Consider the following 19,126-nt stretch of genomic DNA (forward strand, 5'->3'; position numbering starts at 1 on the left):
CGGGCTTCCCCTGGTGACTCAGGCCCCTCCTGTCCCTTCCTGGACCTCAGCGCAGGCCCTGGGGCTGGCAGGTGAGCACCCAGCACCCCCGCTAACTGCTTGGCCCTGCTGCTTCAGGCTTACAAGAGCGCGTGCGACATGGCCGAGGCGCGAGGCCACCACCAGGAGCTTTGCATCCCCCTGTGTGTGGTGCCGGCCACGATTAGCAACAATGTCCCGGGCACAGAAATAAGCCTGGGCGCCGACACTAGCCTGAATGTTATTGTCCAGGTAAGAGAACCCCATTTCCTCCCATTGCTTTCTTTCATTTATTTTAGCAATTTGTTTCTTCTGTGCTAAGAATGAGCCAGATTTATTATTACTCTTTCCCCCCTACCCTTTGCTAGCTTGGCTTTATGTCGGTCACACTGGCCAGAACAGGGTAAACTTTTTAGCTTCTCTGCCTTAGGGAGAACCTGTGTTTATTGATTAAAAGTGAGATGATATAGCCAGTCCTTGGGGTCGTGTTTCTATGCCACCTAGACTAGGGGAGTGGTGAGCACCATTTCTCTGGAGCCTGCCTCTCCCGCCTGTGTTGAGTAGCGAGGCTGCAGGGTCAGCTGTGGGAGCCTGCAGGAAGGGGTTTGAGTGCCTGGTACATACGAGCTCTGGGACAGAGGCGTGCCCACTGGGGGCCGCTGCCTGGAACCACAGCCTTCCTGGTGAGACGAGAGGTTCTTTAGAGAACCGAAATCATGCCCTCCTGGGCAGGCAGCTTCACCAACATGTGCTTTGGGAGGAGTGGATTCTGCCGGTCATGGGCGTGGTGCTGACACCCGCATGGTGGCCCCTCCGGTCCCTGATAAGCTGACCCACCTCTGTGGTCATGAGCTGGACATGAGGACCTGTGGGAGTTCCACAGGCCTTTGCTGCAGAGAGGGTCCTCACTCAGCTGCAGATGGCACAGTGGCCACCTTGGCATGTGGGGTCACGTCAGTGGCTTGGCTGCGTGGTGCCTCCTGGAGAGCAGCCGCTGGGCCTTTACGTTAGATGTTCACGTCCAAACCAGCTCGAGTTTGCAGTGAAAACTCCCAGCCCTGTTGGAGACTCCTTAGTTCAGCTTGGCACAGAACCTCGGAAAACAGCAGTTCTGTTCTGGGTTCTTCCTTCAGAACTGACTTCCAGTGCAGGGAAGGGAGCGGAGGGGCCGTGAGGTCAGCTGCAGCCTCCTGTGCCTCCCACTCGAGCTGAGGGCCATCTCTCTCCTGGGCTTCTCCCTGTCGTGTTCCCTGGTGCTCTACTGGCCTTGCAGAGGCTGGCAACGGCTCGTTCCCAGGACTTCCTTGGGCCCCGCACTTAACCCCTGTTCAGTGAATGCCATTAGGGTCCGGCCATCGCTGGCTTCGCTCTCCTTTAGCACCTGGTAGATGTCCACGCGTGCTTCCACCCTCGCACCCCGCACGTGGCGCAGCACTACCCCGGCCAGCGGCTGTGCTTTGCTGCAGGTCTCTTGCTGTAGCAGGGACGGGACCCCCACCCCCTGCCCCGTCTGGCCACCAACTTCAGCAGAGGTTCGGCTGCCGTGAGGGATACCAGTCATGGGAAAACTGGCCTCCATGCAGATTCACAGAGCAAGGTGGTTCTCACAGAGAAGTCAGTGGCTTTTTTCTACCTTAACGCTGTAGCAAACGCCGTCTTATCTTTCACCACCAATTTATGTTTCTTACCACCACACCCATGAAGCAAAGTGCTGGTGATGTTTGAACTGTAACCTGGGGCTCTCGCTCCCATGGGACTCCTTGGGGAATTTCCTAGCAGGATCGTGTGTGTGCCCTTGCAGGGGGTTGTGTCTGCCGGGCACATCCCATTGTGTGGGAAGAATGGCTGAGGTCACAGGCTCTGCCTGACGAGTGCCACTCACAGCTGCTGTCCATGTGCCGGGCCTGGGACTCAGCCCTCTGCCATCCTTCTGTCCACTCGGAAGCCAGGGAGGCGCCTCCGTGAAACACTGCAGGCAGGCAGGGCCACGCTTGGGATTGGCCACCTTCTTGTCAGTGCTACTTTGACTAATTGCCTGAGGCACGGCCGGAGGGACTTGCTATTTTTAGAAGCTAATACAGGCTTAAGACACCATCTAGGTAATGAGAGAGTTCAGGAAAGCTGTATCTAAGCTCCAGCAAAGGTGGACTCTTCCATCCCAGCTGTCACTGCGTTTACACTCAGAGGAGCACACGGTCGGGGGCGTGGCTCAGATGTCAGGGCTGCGCTGTTCCACGCACCCACAGCGACAGCCTGGCGGGAGCAGAACTCAGACACGCTCGGGCACAAATCAGCCTCTTGGGAGAGCTGCTTGCCTGCAGAATTCTTTTGCCTTTAAGCGGTTGATGTCATTCTTTAAATGAGTGACAGTAATTCCCCACCTCAGGGTGGGCTGCGGGGGAGATTCAGTTGGAAAAACAACCCATGAGGCTTTGTGCCTCTGGGGGTCCTGATGCCCCACCCACATTTTCCTTCCCATGCCTGGGATTCTCTAAGACAAAGGGCAAGTCTTAAAGCCTTATGACATCCTAAGTCTTAGATCACAATTAGAGAGAGAACCCAGTACAGGTGGAACAGTGACACCCTCAGAATTCTGCACTGGCCCTTCAAGAAGGCAGTTGTGGGCTCTTTGGACCCTTGACGGGCTTCTGTCCTCTGTCCTTCCTAAGCCCAAAGATGGGAATTCTTCCCATTGCCTGTTTCTCTCCCCACCTCGGCTTCTACACAATGCAAAGTGGCCCGCTAACTAGAGCCCGTGTTCAGTTTTGAATACATCAACCAATTATTTTGGGAGGAAAAGAATCTGCCAAAGAAACGAAGTATAGGTTGGAATGGTTTAATCAAGCCTGTGTTTATTCATCAAAGTGCACTTTTAAATTTCATCCGAAGTACTCAAGTGAAAATTTCCCAGTGGGTGTTAAACTTTGGTGCACAGACTCTCATGTGGCTCCCAGTCTCAAGTCCACACCCCCACTTCATGCTTTTACTCTTGGCTGAGTCCCATGTGGAGGCTGGTTAGGGAATCCTGCAGGATCAGCCCTTGACCAGGACGGACGGACAGACGGACGGATGGCTGGCTGGCTGGGGAATACTGTGCTTATGTCATTCAGAGACAAGCATTTCTTGAGCGCCTGCTGTTTGGGCTCGGCGGGGTCCTGCTGATGGTGCAGTGGTGTGAGCCCAGCCCACAGTTCCTGTCCTCATGGAGTTTGTAGCCTAGTGAAGACTGCAAGTCACATAACCACGAGGTAACTGCAGGGAGAGACATCGAGGTGATTTCTATGAAGAGAGGACATGGGGTGCCCCGAGAGCCCCCGACAGACGGAACTTTGTAGTCCTAGAAACCAGGCGGCGTTTTCCTGAGGAAATGGCATTTCCCTCTGGGTCAGAGCTGAGGAAGGTGCCTGTGTGTGTCCCGTGGCTGCTGTGACCCTGACCACACACCTGGGGCTGGAAAATAATACTCACTGTCACACAGTTCTGGAGGACAGGAGCCATGGACTGAGGCCAGTGTTTGCTCCAGGAGAGTCCCTCGTGGCCCATTCAGGTGCCCAGAGCTGCGGGCCTTGCCCGCCTTGTTCCCTGGCGCCGCCGCCTCCCATGTGGGTGTGCAGCATCCTGCTCCAGGGCCTCTACACCCCTCATCTGCTGATGCAAGTGGTGGCACTTAGGGCGCACCTGGGTAGTCCTCAGGATTCCTTTATCACCGCATGAGGGAACGTTCTCAGGTTCCAGGCATTAGGACCGGGATTCCTTTGGGGGCTGCTCTCCCGCCCACCACTGTACCTGAATGCACACAGCAGCCAGCATATCCAGAGGCCCCAGGAGGACCTGAGGTTGCTGGATCTAGAGCGGGACCTGGTATCAGAAGCAGGCGGGGCCAGGGATTCCCGAGAAAGGCTTGACGTGTACTTGAAGTGAGCAAAGGGTTTTGAATGAACCAAGAATTGGATCTATATGTTTTTTATAGATGGTCTCCAGTCTGTGTGAACAGATTGGAGGGTGCCGGGATGGGAGCTGAGGCCCAGGCAGAGGTTTTGCAGAGTCCCAGGAGAGGGCGCTGCAGCCCGGACTCGTGTGTGGGTGGGAAGGTGGCCGATGCATTTCTCTGCTGCTTTTCTCCCCACTGAGCTTGGGTCCTCGTGGAGGGCGGATGGCAGACATTTCACTTGGGGACCTGATGCCTATGCATCCGAACGACTCCCCAGGCGCCTGGGTCTGAGAACCACCGTCTGCCTTTGAGTAGAGTTTCTATAAACGTAACATTCACCGATGGATGGAAGATGGCCACAGCTCTAAAATCACAGGGAGCTTTAACAGAAAAAAATAAAATAGCACAGCTGTTCCCATGGACTAAGCTGGCAGGTGACAGCCCCCTAACTTCTCAGCTGACACTTAACGGTGACCATGTCTGATGAAAGCTGCTTCAGCAGGGACAGTCAGAGAGCAGCGTGGAGTGAGCCGGCTTGTGGGGTCATCTTTTCAGTCTCCTCCTATGGGGCCTGGGAGAAGGGAGCGGCAGATGGCCAGGTCCCCACCACAGGTCACTGAGGTCACCTCCAGGTGGCTGCCGCGGTGGGGTGGGGGGGCATGTTCACACCCACTCCGAGGGCACATCCCGGCTGCTGCACACCCTTCGCCTCTGCGATGCTGGGACCGCATGCTCAGGCGCGGTGGGGGGCCTTGCTGCACTCACTCATCGGGGAGCTCTGGGATGGCACACCCTGGCCCTGGGCTGGAGTGACTGATCTCTTCTCTGTGACCAGACCTGCGACCGCATCAAGCAGTCCGCCAGCGGAACCAAGCGGCGCGTGTTCATCATCGAGACCATGGGCGGCTACTGTGGCTACCTGGCCAACATGGGGGGGCTCGCAGCCGGAGCCGATGCCGCATACATTTTCGAAGAGCCCTTCGATATCAGGGATCTGCAGGTATGTGACGGGGGCTGGCCTCGGGGGACCGTCCCCTTTGGATCCACTCGGTGCTGCGGAGTGAATCATCGTGTCTAGGGTGGTTTGCTTTTCAAGGGGACATGGAGACAGGTACTACAGAACACGCCACGCTTGATGCCCTTCGCATCGCCCAGGTGCCTCTCCTGAGTGTCAGGTGATGGCGGACATGCCTGGTTGAGGACACCTTCTAGTCTCTTGTGCGAAACACAAGCTTGTTTTTTTGATGTAGTCTGTTGTGTAGTTAATGTTTTCTCACTTCCGTCACAAACGATTTGAGTGCCTCCGCTGACAGTCACCACCCACGTCTACGACTGGCTCTGAAGCTTGCTGCAGCTTCTTTTAAATCTTGAGGCCTCTGATGCTGCGTCCGCCTCTGAACTGACACAGACACAGACACAGCCGTGGTTTCTTGGCATCTGTGACTCTTTTAGGGAATGGTGTCGCCGACCCCAGGGTCTGCCCCTGCTTTGACGGCATAGCAGAATCCAGGCCTGGACCCTGCAGTGTTCAAAGTTGCTAAACTCCATGCAGGATGAGAGGCCTTGGCAGATAAAATGCAACTTGAACAATTGTCTTTATTTAGTTATATAAATAAATATATGTTATATATGGCTCTGTCACCCAGCCTGGAGTGCAGTGGCACGATCTCGGCTCACTGCAACCTCCGACGCCCAGGTTCAAGCCATTCTCCTGCCTCAGCCTCCCGAGTAGTTGGGATTACAGGCGCCGCCACCATGCCCAACTAATTTTTGTATTTTTAGTAGAGATGGGGCTTCCATGTTGGTCAGGCTGGTCTTGAACTCCTGACCTCGTGATCTGTCCACCTCGGCCTCCCAAAGTGTTGGGATTACAGGTGTGAGCCACCGTGCCTGGCACCATTGTCTTTTAAAAAGTTAGGATGTTACTTGTTTCTGAGCCAAATAGATCAAGTAAAAAGGGCCTTGGTGTTGTCGCTAATTACATGACATGTGAATCACGAATTTCTTCACTGTGTCAAGTTAAATATTTGTGGAGTCATTCACTGCATCGCAATGTTTCTGTCAGCAGTGGGTCCCTTAAGATGATAATGGAGCTGCCCCAAACAGGGGTACTGTTTTTTATCTTTTATAAAAAGATTATATATATTTAAAAATATATATACATAAAATATATTTTTTACTGTGCTTTTCTACATCTAGACATGTTTAGATACACAATTGCCTGCAGTATTCAGCAGTCCCAGACATTTAGGTTTGTAGTCAGGAACAACAGATATGCGGCAGGCCCTGCCTCCTGGGTTTGTGAGAGTTCACTGTAGGATGTTTGCACAAGGCTCAAGTCACCTAGCAATGCATTTCTCCAGAACATATCCCCGTTATGTGACTCATGACCGTATTTCAGAAATCTGTCCAAAGATCCTGCCTCACCAGCACTCAACATGGCAAGGGCTTAAGAAGAGAAATTATGATTTGCTGTTGTTGTTGAGATGGAGTCTCGCTCTGTCACCCAGGCTGGAGTGCAGTGGCACAATCTCAGCTCACTGCAACTTCAGCCTCCTGGGTTCAAGTGATTCTCCTGCCTCAGCCTCCCAAGTAGGTGGGACTACAGCACCCGCCACCACGCCCAGCTACTTTTTGTATTTTTAGTAGAGACGGGGTTTCACCATGTTAGCCAGGCTGGTCTCAAACTCCTGACTTCAGGCAATCTACCCGCCTTGGCCTCCTAAAGTGCTGGGATTACAGGCGTGAGCCACTGCGCCCAGGTTCCTACTTTGTGAAATTCTGCCACCATGCCCAGTGACAGATTGATTAGATGTAAAAATCTCCATTTTCTTAGGATGAGTCATTGGAGAATTACCTCCCTCTTGTTATCCTCCCAAGATGATCTGATATAGGATGTTGTTACTCTTTTCTAAGACAATCTGTTCCTTAAGAAATGTGTGTGTGGATGAGAGTCTACAAAATTCTTTGGTCAGACACTGTTCATCAGGCCGTTCATAGGAGACTCCATAGAAAGGCCACAGGTCGCTCTTTTCCTCTGAGAGCACTGAGAGAACATTGTCATGAAAATAAATAAGGAGCAATAGAGCCATGAATGAGCACTAGGCCAGTCACGGAATTATCGTCTTCAGAGGGACCCTGTTGATTCCGGAAGGCGTTTCTAGTGGCCCCCGTGAGGGCTGCTCACCGTGCCCTGCGCTCGACATTCATCGCTGCAGATGTGCTCTCGTCGCCTGGGGGAGGCTCCCTGAGACCCAAGCTGTGAGAGCTTGCAGCCTCCTTGGCCACACTCACCGCCACACGTGGTTGGCACTTCCCACCCTGCAGGGCCTGGCACACAGTAGGTGCTTAGCAGAAGTTTATTGTCTGATTAACAAAATGCTCTTTTCCAGTCCAATGTGGAGCACCTGACGGAGAAAATGAAGACCACCATCCAGAGGGGCCTTGTGCTCAGGTGAGTGAGAGACCAGGGCTGATCTTATGGTCACCGTCACACCACGGTTCTTAGATTCTGCTCTGTGACTTTGGGCTGGATGAGTGGTCATTTCTTTGCCGCTGGAGTGCACTACACGCTGAGCAGATGCAGAAGAGAGTTGTGGTGCGTTGCCCTAAAGACTTGCCCGCATTTAGACAACTAAAATTTTTGCTTTATAGTCTTACTCTTTTAGATATCTCGCAATCATTTCTCTAATTAGCACCTGATGTTTATGAACAAAGAAGGAAATACAGTCATCCCTCTTAGCCTCAGGGAATGTGTCCCAAGTCTCCAGTGGGTGCCTGAACCTGGGGATAGTACCCGCCCCCTGTATACGTGAGGGGGTGGGTACTGATAACCATCTGATAACCAAGGCGGCTACTGAGTGACTCAGGGGCAGGAGGCACAGACAGCATGGAGACTCAGGGCACAGGGATGATTCGCGTTCTGGGTGGGACAGAGCAACACAGCACGAGATTTCATCACACAGAATGGTGTGCAATTTAAAACTTACATATTTATTTCTGGAATTTTCCATTTAATATTTGTGGCCCTCAGTTGACCACTTGACCATGGGTAGCTGAAACTGCAAAGCCAAACCGTGAACTGCAGGGACTGGCGTTGATGCAGAATCACCGTAGGTCAGGGGACGCGGGAGGCCAGCCTCCCAGGGGCGTCTCCCCAAGCAGGGAGCCACGTGCCCACTGCACACTAAACAAAGGGGCTCCTTCCTGCTTGTTTCAGAAATGAGAGCTGCAGTGAAAACTACACCACCGACTTCATTTACCAGCTCTATTCGGAAGAGGGCAAAGGCGTGTTTGACTGCAGGAAGAACGTGCTGGGCCACATGCAGCAGGTAGGCCCCAGACCGCTTGAGGGGCCCGCAAGGCCACTGTCGCGTGATTTTTAAAGATTAATGTCTTGTTTTAGCCATTTTAGGGAAAAATGTATAAGTAAATTCCAAGATGATAAAAAACATCTTTTTTTTTTTGAGACAGTCTTGCTCTGTTGCCCAGGCTGAAGTGCAGTGGCGCCATCTTGGCTCACTGCAACCTCCACCTTCCAAGGTTCGAGAGATTCTCCTGCCTCAGCCTTCCGAGTAGATGGGAGTACAGGCGCCCCACGCCCAACTAATTTTTGTATTTTCAGTAGAGATGGGGTTTCACCACATTGGCCAGGCTGGTCTCAAACTCCTGACCTCAGGTGATTCGCCCACCTCAGCCTCCCAAAGTGGTGGGATTACAGGCGTGATCCCCACTGTGCCCAGCCAAAACATCTAAACTTTTAAGTCATGCCAAACATCACCAGATTTAGGATTCTTCTGTTGGTGAGGTTTGAGTAATGGGGATTTTAAGGGAGCTGTCAGCTTTCATGAAAACAGTGACACCCCCATTACTTGGAAATGCTTATTCAAATTAAACACTTCATCAGGTTAAAAACTGGAGCTTCCTAAGATTTAAAATGGATTATCAGACATGTAATATACACTCACCCCAAATCAGAATGACCTGGAATGAGCTGAGCCTGGGACACAGCAGTCCAGGCCTCCTAACTCGCACACACTCCTTCCTCACCACCACCTTCTATTCTTTGTACTTTTAAACCAGAGCCCGTGAATTTATTCCAGAGGGCTCATGAATCCCCTGAAATGATGATGAAATAGGAGGCGTATGTGTGATTTTGTTAAAGAATCCACAACGGTTACCAGATTCTTAAAGCTGCGACCCATCCCCACCCCAGATGAGTTTATGAAATCCTGATTGAAGATTTTAAAATATTGGCGGTTAGTTGACTCCTTCCATTTATTAAAATCCTCCTCTTACTGGGCAGGGGGAACACTTGCTACTTTTGCTTAACAGGCTGAGTTCAGGCTACAGGAATCACAGATCTTGTTCTGTTCCAGCTATCCATAAAGACCTAGAAATAAAAACATGAATTCTGTGAAATAGAAATTGTCATTTCTATTTAACAGCAAAGTGTTACTGTATAACTGATATTTCCTATGACTCTAACCACCAACAGGGTGGGGCACCCTCTCCATTTGATAGAAACTTTGGAACCAAAATCTCTGCGAGAGCTATGGAGTGGATCACAGCGAAACTCAAGGAGGCCCGGGGCAGAGGTAAGGGGTCCGGGGAGGGAGGCGCCATCTGCCTTGGTGAAAATGCTGTCCCATCAAGGAAAAGTAGGGTATGCTGGTTCCTTCTTCAGTCCAGTACTGAGCTGCGTGTGATGTTCTAACTCCTGCTGGTCCCTGAGCATTGCTATTTAACCAACCTTGGATTCCTGGGATAAGGTCAGCTTGGGCATGGGTGACATGTTCTCTTTTATCACTGCTAGATTCAACCTGCAGTTCCCCTCACAGTTTAAGTGGGGCCTTCTATTTTTTGGATGTTTGGTAGGACAACCTCCTTGGGACTCCATCCATCAGAACTTCCAGTTTTAAGGAAGATTTGGCTGCTGAATGAATTGTTCATGTTTATAGAACTATGCATGTTTTTCCTTAAATCAGTTTTGTAAGTTACATATTCTAACAAATCTTTAGATAAACTGAAAAGTTTTAAAAAACATGACATTTTGTATAATACTCTTGTTAATGGTTCCAACGTGGCTGGTCCCCACTCATGTGGCTGTTTGTACCAGCATCTTTCTCACCCCCACCCCCTCAGCTTTCCTCCGTCATACCAGACGTGTGGTTTTATTAGGGCAAACCATTATCACTGCCAACGTCCGACTTAGAAGAATGACAGTCTACAAAAGCATTGATGTGAATCGTTTCAATTTCAATTGGTTTGTCTTTTTGAAGAACTGACTGATTCGTTCTACATCGATTTTCTTTTGCTAATTTAGCTATGGCTGCTTCTCGCCTCTCAGTGTGTATATTCGTGAGCATCAATTTCTTATTAGTGTTTTGTCGTAATTTAAGCTAATTTCCCTATTCTACTATTTAGTGAAAAATTCTCTCCACTGAGAGAAAAAACAAAAGCTGCTTTCCAGGAAGCCATCAGGACGATCCCACAAGAGCAGAGCTGTGCAAGCCCAGGCCAGGTGCTGGCCATACTGTGCAGCTGTTCTCGGCCTCCCCCGGGGTTCCAGGCCAGGTTCAGCATGGTTGCCAGGAATCTCACTTCTCATCTCGCCCTGTGATTCTGCTCTCCCGCCACCCATGTGACAGGGTGTTAATCTTTTTTTAAACCTTTTATAGGAAAAAAATTTACCACCGATGATTCTGTTTGTGTGCTGGGAATAAGCAAAAGAAACGTTATTTTTCAACCTGTGGCAGAGCTGAAGCAGCAAACGGATTTTGAGTAAGTTGGGGTCTTATTGCCTTAGCAAACCCAGCCAATGTGAGTACAGGACAGGGGAATGGCCATTGCTGTTGCTTTCGACAACTCATTCAGTGGTTTGAGGAACTAGCTTTTCTGAAGCTCAGTGAAAAAATACTAGGTCTTGGCCAGGCTGGTGGCTCATGCCTATAATCCCAGCACTTTGGGAGGCCTAGGTGGGTGGATCACAAGATCAAGAGATGGAGACCAGCCTGGCCCACATGGTGAAACCCCGTCTCTACTAAAAATACAAAAATTAGCTGGGCGTGGTGGTGTACACCTGTAGTCCCAGCTACTCAGGAGGCTGAGGCAGGAGAAATCGCTTGAACCCGGGAGGCAGAGGTTGCAGTGAGCTGAGATTGCACCACTGCTCTCCAGCCTGGGACAGAGCGAGACTCTGTCTCAAAACAACAACAACAAAAAACCACCACTAGGTCTTTGGGAAGAAGTTTTAAAAATATAAAAACAATGGTTTCATTTGACCCTGAAATTAAGATTCAGCCGGCCCTACAAACCCCGTGTTTCTGGCAAGGCCGCTCACTGTGCTGGCCGTGGCATCTCCCAGCCTCACTGCTGTCCCCCCTTCCCTCCACAGGCACAGGATTCCCAAAGAACAGTGGTGGCTCAAGCTGCGGCCCCTCATGAAGATCCTGGCCAAGTACAAGGCCAGCTATGACGTGTCGGACTCAGGCCAGCTAGAGCACGTGCAGCCCTGGAGCGTCTGACCCAGTCCTGCCTGCATGTGCCTGCAACCTGGACTCACCGTGGACCATCTGTTTTTGTAACACTTAAGTTATTTATCAGCACTTTATGAAAGTATTATTGACATTAATACCTAACAAGCAAGCACCTGTCACCGCCCGTGTGCCCCACCAGCTCCAGTGCGTGCTGTCTGGACTGTGTCTCATGCTTTCAGATGTGCGTATTAAACGTTTGCCTACAACTCCAACAGTCTTCCGTTTTAGTTTTTTAAGTAGGAGATTATAACCTCAATCTGTGGGTGGCTACTAAAGGTTTTCTCAGCAGTTCTGTGGGCAAAGATTATAAAAATATTTTTTATAGAGATCACTGAACTATGCACAAATCATAAAAGGAGAACAAAGCCAGTAGTTTACACAGGCCAAGGGGAACGCCATGTTTACTTACCATTACATATTTGCCATGTGTCAGTTTCCATCCACAGCAGCAGGCCAGGACCCTGGGCCTCGACCCCCAGGCTCTTGCTCTCCTTAGAAAGTAAAAGAGAACACATGAATCTTACCTACTCGGCCTCTTGATTGCAATCCTAGCTGCATGTTAAAACCACCAAGGTGGGGGTTTGAAAAATGTGATAGCCAGTTTCTCGTCCAGTCCAAGCCACGGTCCTCGCTGGGACCTAGGTTGGAACTCTCGGATGACTCTTGCCAGAGTAGATATGGGTGCTGGGGTGACAGCCCTGCCACCCTCGTGGGCCCCCCTCTTGTAGGGACAGCGTTTCTGCCTCCTAGCTCTAGTCTGCAGGAGACCACAGCTGTGCCTCAGAAATGGGGGCGGAGAGCTGTGTAGAGGGAGAGGAGACGCCAAAAACAAGCTGTTTGGGAAATCAGAGTCCAACGGCCAAGAAGAGCTGGCGTGGAGGCTCTCCTTTCTGGCTCTGTAAAGACGAAGCGAGCGCTTACTCACCCCAGCCCACCTGCTTCTCAGGACTGCTTCCATCCGGCCGCCCCGTTGAACTTCCATCTGTTAGGAGGACGCTCCCACAGGGCCTCGGTGTGATTGAGTTTCATGAATCGGCACAGGCAGGCGTGGGACACCTTTGTGTACCTTTTCATTTCACTTCTGTTTTTTAGTCAAGGCCCTAAATGCTACTTAAAATAATGACTCAAGCAGAGGTTAAGTCAGAGTTGCCCTTTATTTTTAGATTCTTAAATAAATATTCTAGAATTGAGGTAAAACAAGCCTTTCTGTCAGTAGCAAGTGAAAATTCTATGTGGTGCATCTTTGGCATTTCATGCATGACTATTTCAATGAACGTCTTCCTGGTCGCTCTTAAGATTGACTTGCCAGTCAGTGGCAACACCTTAAGAATGACATAATATTCTTGGAAAAGCAGTAGCATTTCTGACTTTTCATATTCAGCTCTAGAGGCCTATTGTCTCAGGGGCTCCTGCACAGTCGGGGGCGCCAGGGCCGCTCATCTGATGATCCAGGATGGGTCCTTGGCGATTTTGGGGTTCTCGGGTCCGAGTATGGCCAGGCCATGCGTGCTCTTCCCAGTGCCGAGGTACCTGAGAGGAAGGCAGGCGAGGTCAGTGAGGACTGGCTTCTACTTCAGTGCCGTTAAGGTCTCCAATCCCGGACGCTGTCTCCCCCACTCCCCGCTCACCTATCGCTCACGGCCAGGAGCTTGTCGTGGCTGACGGCGAAGAGCTGCTCCCTGTGGGCCTGCTTCATCTCATCCGAGAGGCCGTACAAGAAGTGGTCCATTCCTAGAAGACAAACCACAGGCACGGTGGGGCTGCCGCCCAGGAGTTCGCACAGTGGGCTGTGCACTCGTGTCCCGGAGGGGACAGGTGCATCTCACTGTTACTTCACGTACGTGTTTCAACCACAGGGACATGTCTAACAGCCCAGAGATCGCACCCTGACCTCCAGCTCCCACGAGCCACGCCGACTCTTACCAAGGCCTGCTTCTGCAGCGTGGACGCAGTCAGGGCCGCGTGAGGCTGATAATGCTGTGAGCAAAAGTGGCTCTACAGAGTAATGTGGCCAGGCCTGGGCCGTGCCCACGTCATCCTTCCACCCTAATGAGCCCAGTCACTGCCGTGGGTTGGCCCCACTGGGCCTCAGGTCAGTAAAACTGAAATGACAGGACGCACTCTTCTCGCCCAGATGTCGGGAAGCGTGTTTCCAAGGCCAATGTTTAGGGGGTCAGACGTGGAAATCGTATCACAGGCAAGGACGGAGGAGCCAGAAGCTGGTGCTCCTGCCTGTGCATGAGGGGAACTCGGAAAACAGCAACATCATCTGTGAGGCTGTGGACTGAGATTCTCACTGTTACACTCACAATACCTTTGTCTGAAGGAGCAACAGGAGCATCTACGGTTGAGAAGACAGAAAGTTTGGCTTCGTCGATGTCTTGCTGTGTGAATTTTCCAGACTTTGCCCAGTCAACAGCCTTCCCAAAAGATTGGAGCGTCTCTATCGTATTTGGGTCCCTAGGAAACCCAGAGAAATAAACAGGCAAGCATTTTACCAACGGACAAGTTTATGACAAACCTGTGACTTAACAGTTCACCATCTTCTATGGGTTAACAGCTCTATTTTACATCTGATCTAGTCCAAACAGCCCACTGACAAATTGCTCAATTACTCTCAGTGGAAATTTAAATCCCATCACATAAGACTTTCAACACATTCTCCCTCTTAGACAGGGTCTGTCTGCATAAAGTCCTCCCCAGATGATTTAAATCCACCTCTCTGTGACCTCATCAGGAAAGGAAAGATGTGGAGGGTGGGGGCAGGTCAAGATTACAAGGAAATTACAGAAGCCTCACATGGAAAAATCAAGCAAACAAAGGTTTTCCTTTAATCTCCCTTAAGGACACACCCAGGGCAGTACAGGAATCAGCCTGAGGGGGCCGATCCAGACTTCCTTTTGTGTAAATGGAAAGAGCCCAGCCCTCCCTTCACCCTGACTCAGAGCTGCAGAGGGGCTGTGAGCTGCTTCCCCATCCTTGTCCAGAAAAGTGGCTTCCAGCACAGCAAGGGGGAGAACTCAGCAGGGTGGCAATGGCTACCGCCTTCTCTACCTACGTGCCTGCCTACCTACCTAATCTATCTCTGCATCCACGAGCCAGGCTCTCACTCTGTCGCCCAGGCTGGCGTGCGGTGGCACAATCTGCTCACTGCAGCTTCAACCTCCCTAGGCTCAAGGGATCCTCCCGCCTTAGCCTCCTGTAGCTAGGACCACAGGCACTTGCCACCACCGGTGGCCAGCTCCTTCTTAAAAAGTGTTATATGTTCTCTTGGGCAGCAAAGCTATAGACAATTAAGAATTTATTGTTTTAGAGTAACGGTGTTATGTTTATGAAAGCTAACAGTTGCATCCACATCAGGCACCTCCAACTGAAATGAGCTAAGAATGTTTTCAGGCTGTATCGCAGCCCCTCACCTGGGGCCTGTGTCCCAGGCCCCCCAGAGCAGGGTTGCAACCTCAGACAGCCACTATGGATACTGTGTATTTCTCCTATGCCTATGAAAAAGTCTACAGATTAGGTGCAGCAAGATATTAACAAAATACAACAATTATACTGTAATAAAAGTTATGCTAAGTAAAACAAGGGTTCTGTGAACAGAAGCTCTTGGATACCCACAGCGTATCTGATGACCTAGATGGCTACTGAGTGACCAACAGGCAGGTACCGTAGACAGTGTCAGCTTTCATCCCACTGCTTAGAAGAATGGTGTACAATTTAAAACTTCGGAAGTGTTTATGTCTGGAACTTTCCATTTAATATTTTCAGACCGAGGGTGACTGGGTAATAAACCGTGGAAGGCAAAACCATGGATGGAGGCACTCTACCGTGTTCTGCCAAAATATGCTGGCTTAAGCCAGGGTTTACTGAAGGCAGAATGCTTCCCGTTTACGCTGCTGGCCCCAATCCTTGCACCAGAAAGGACATTGCTGGGTGTGGCTAAGTGCTCGAGAAGTGAAAAGCAGCACACAGAACAACTTTTGTCTAAAGTTCACTGCAGTAGAAGAAAATGACACTGATAATCATGAGCAGAAGACTGAAACACCGTGTGCGTCCCAATGTGTGAACTAGAGCAAAGCTCACCTGTAAGAGTAAAGGGTGAAAACCCCACTGTGGCTGAGTTTTGCACCTCCACCATAAGCGCCACCTTTTTCTCGAATTTCCGTATGCAAGAATTTAGCAGTCATCAAACGTGCAAGGATTTTAAGACTAAAATGAACGAGTAAAAAATGCAAGTTAAAAACACCATGGCTGATAAAAAGCATAGACAATGAAGTAATTATGGGATTAAGTGAAAATGAAAAAATCAAGTTTTAAAATAATGCCGTATAAATTATGGTCCCATTTTTTGGTCTTGTTTTTTAAGAGATGGGGTCTCACTGTGTCCCCAGGCTGGAGTGCATTAGTGCAATCACAGCTCACTGCAGCCTTGAACTCCTGGGCTCAAGGGATCCTCCCACCAGTCTCCTGAGTAGCTGGGCCTACAGATGCGTGCCACCACGCCTGACTATTTTTACAGTTTTTGTAGAGGCAGGGTCTAGCTTCGTTGCCCAGGCTGGTCTCAAACACCTGGCTTCAAGTGATCCTCCTGCCTTCAAAGTGCTGGGCTTACAGGCATGAGATTTTCTTTTTAATTAACACAAACTAAAAAGCACAAGGAAGCACAATTTTCAAGCAGTTGGCTTGGATTACAGGGTCGAAAGGAGAGGTGGTGGGGAGGAAATCTAACACTTCCAGCACCACACTGCTTAACTTGTTCCAATACATATGTGGCCTTTTTAGAATCTGGTAAAGCAGAAAGAGGTTATTTCTATTGTAAAAGCAAATGTGCAAATGAACATTTAAATGTCTCACATCAGAATATGGAAAAAAAAAAGGAAACTGAAGTCAAACTCTGAGTATAGGAATCCCTTAAGAAAACACACACTCTCCGATAAAGCACATTTCTAGGAACGGGGCTGATTTCCTCTGCCTTCCACTGCGAACGGTGACATCACATTCTAGATGATTCTAGAACACATCCACCTCCGACAGAAGGCAGGGCAGACAATGATGGTAGCATCTGCAGCAAACACACAGGCTCCTTAAAGATGCCGGTGGCGAGATCAGCCCCGGGTCACCACTTCCACAGATGTGCCATTTCCCAAAGCAGATGAAGGGAGTCAAATAGGCCAGGTGGGAAATCAAGGAAGGAGTGGGCGTGTTCCCAGGGGCTGTGCTGGGAGAAGTCACGACCATCTCATGTGGGCCCTCCAGGAGAAACCCAGCACCACTCGGGTGGTTGGGTCGCCGTCAGTTGGGACCAGCGAGTTTGGAGCCAGACCCTGGGGGTCTCCTCCTTGGTTTAGTCCCTCATGGGGGTAGCTGCCTGGGACAAGGATACAGGAAGTGAATTTCCGGGATATAACATGTTTGCACAGATCTGTGTCATCCACACCCAACTGACAGGTCCCCAAAAGTGTATGTCTGTGAGTCTGTCCTCCTGGCCTGGCCAGTTTCCGCAGATGGGATGAACACAGCCGAGGGGCAGCCACACTTCAGAAGAAGGGGCTGGAGGGCCAGTCCGTAGGCTGCAAACTCCCTCGCCCCACGCCACTTTGGGAACAGGCCTGACCCTCACTCTCGGCCGTGGCTTCGGCCGCTCAACCCAGGGCCTCCTTCCCTGAGCTTCTGACTTGGTGGGGAGACAGGGGAGGCAAACTCCTCAGAGGGACTGTGAGGCAGCCTCCAGCCCTGCCATCTGCAGGGCTCTGCAGGACCACCTGGTTTCTCCCCACTGCCCTGTCCCTCTGTGGCCCCGGGTCAGGCACCCTCCCACCCACCCACCCACAGTCTGGCTCATGAGGTTCTCCTGCAGCCCCCATGGCTGCCTGGGTCACCTCCCACTCTCCCTTGTGGCTTCGTGTCTTGATCTGCCTTTGCTGTCGTTCCATGCATCTGTCCTCACGAAGGCTTAATCTACCATGTTTATCAGAAGTCTCAACCTAAATTCATTCAATTTCCACCTAGAGATGAGATGAGTACATGGGGCATTTTGAAAGGAGTCTGTGTTTAGGGTCATAAATATCTAGTTTCTTTATAGGACTCAATAATAGAAATTGTTTACAAAAATGACAGGCTCTAAAGCTGGGCCTTTGTTCATAAAGACTCTGCTGTTTAAAGAGGCCGCTCATAGACTCACACAGCCCCAGGTCCAACACTCAGAGTCAGTGCAGACTCTTCCTGTGCTAAAACATGCCCTGTGAACTCGAACAGGCTTGACAAGCTGCTTCCACAAGGCTCAGGCCTGAAAGGTCCCGACCTCCACCCTCCTACCTGGCATGATCTGGGTCCGTGTAGGGGACAGTTCGGATGCATTCGCCCACATAATTCACCGGGAAGGGCATCAGGAAGTGAGTCTTCATCTGCCAGGGCTTGAAGGTGGGTTCCTGAGGGACAAGGTGTGGTCAGAGGCGGCCATGCTGCCACACACCACCCACGACGCTGGGACTGGACCCATCTCAGGGGTCGTATCTCCGTGACAGTCTGCAGCCAGGTGCTGGGACGCAAGAGCAAGGCACCGCAGTTACGTTGCTCCACACTATTTCTCACTGTAAAACGGACATGAAGTCCTCCAATCTTGACGTGATGCTTTAAAGTATACTGTTCAATTAAAAACATTTCATTCTACACCACTTATATCATAGTTATATATTTATGTTTCATATCATATTATACCATAGGAATATGTTAAATCACTCGACTCCACAAGGAACCAAACCAAACAGCATCAGCACCAGGCTGAGTGGGGGAAAGGATCTGTCAGGCTGCCCCACTGGAGTCGACTTGGCTCAGGAGCTATGTTCAAAGGAGGGTGAGTTGCCCAGGAGGAGACCGCACGGAGCAGTAGCCCTCTTCCTGGGCACAGGGAAGACGCACCCCGTACCAGGGCCCGCACCTCTTCGGGACAGGAGGACACACTCCCACCAGGGCCTTCACTCAGCACTGTCTCAGAGAGAAAAGGCTCAGGGTGGCAGTGACCAAGGACGCATTAAACTCGCAAGTCTAGGGACACGCCAGCCCCACGGACAGGCGGACGGAGGAACGTCCACCATCAGCGGCAGACACAGCCGTGGAGGGAAGCACCCGCCTGCTGGGAACCCAGATGGGCTGTGGTTCTTACCATGACCAGCTTCCTAATGATCTGGGAGCCGTGGAGAACGTGGGCATCTCCACCAGAGCTGCTGGGCACAGGTTTCTGAAAATCAAGTTTCCAAGAGAAAAGACAAAAATTCAGAACTCACTTGAAATATATAAGAAGGAACAGTGGACTGGGCGCGGTGGCTCACGCCTGTAATCCCAGCACTTTGGGAGGCCGAGGCAGGAGGATCATGAAGTCAGGAGATCGAGACCACCCTGGCTAACACAGTGAAACCCCGTCTCTCCTAAACATACAAAAAATTAGCCGGGCGAGGTGGCGGGCGCCTGTAGTCCCAGCTACACAGGAGGCTGAGGCAGGAGAATGGCATAAACCCGGGAGGCGGAGCTTGCAGTGAACTGAGATCTGGCCACTGCACTCTAGCCTGGGCGACAGAGCGAGACTGTCTCAAATTAAAAAAAAAAAAAAAAGGAACAGAGTTTATAAAGTTCACACAGCTAA

At 50.8% G+C, this 19,126-nt stretch overlaps 2 protein-coding genes across 2 annotated transcripts in view; one reads left to right on the top strand and one right to left on the bottom strand.

Annotated features, from left to right (window-relative positions):
* PFKP (phosphofructokinase, platelet) overlaps nucleotides 1-11,699 on the top strand; it is a 68,979-nt gene extending 57,280 nt beyond the window's left edge. Inside the window, exons 17-22 of the mRNA XM_073018677.1 lie at nucleotides 4,785-4,949; nucleotides 7,342-7,403; nucleotides 8,169-8,280; nucleotides 9,447-9,546; nucleotides 10,630-10,732; nucleotides 11,346-11,699. Coding sequence (XP_072874778.1) covers nucleotides 4,785-4,949; nucleotides 7,342-7,403; nucleotides 8,169-8,280; nucleotides 9,447-9,546; nucleotides 10,630-10,732; nucleotides 11,346-11,475 — 672 coding nt within the window. The 3' untranslated portion in view covers nucleotides 11,476-11,699. The remainder of the gene's footprint in view (nucleotides 1-4,784; nucleotides 4,950-7,341; nucleotides 7,404-8,168; nucleotides 8,281-9,446; nucleotides 9,547-10,629; nucleotides 10,733-11,345) is intronic.
* Nucleotides 11,700-12,622: 923 nt separating this feature from the next.
* PITRM1 (pitrilysin metallopeptidase 1) overlaps nucleotides 12,623-19,126 on the bottom strand; it is a 35,284-nt gene continuing 28,780 nt past the window's right edge. The window contains exons 22-27 of the mRNA XM_037983281.2: nucleotides 18,650-18,724; nucleotides 17,803-17,915; nucleotides 15,571-15,696; nucleotides 13,802-13,947; nucleotides 13,116-13,218; nucleotides 12,623-13,017 (exon numbers count right to left, since the gene is read on the bottom strand). Coding sequence (XP_037839209.1) covers nucleotides 12,924-13,017; nucleotides 13,116-13,218; nucleotides 13,802-13,947; nucleotides 15,571-15,696; nucleotides 17,803-17,915; nucleotides 18,650-18,724 — 657 coding nt within the window. The 3' untranslated portion in view covers nucleotides 12,623-12,923. The remainder of the gene's footprint in view (nucleotides 13,018-13,115; nucleotides 13,219-13,801; nucleotides 13,948-15,570; nucleotides 15,697-17,802; nucleotides 17,916-18,649; nucleotides 18,725-19,126) is intronic.

This window comes from Chlorocebus sabaeus, chromosome 9 (assembly GCF_047675955.1).
Source record: "Chlorocebus sabaeus isolate Y175 chromosome 9, mChlSab1.0.hap1, whole genome shotgun sequence".
NCBI lineage: Eukaryota > Metazoa > Chordata > Mammalia > Primates > Cercopithecidae > Chlorocebus > Chlorocebus sabaeus.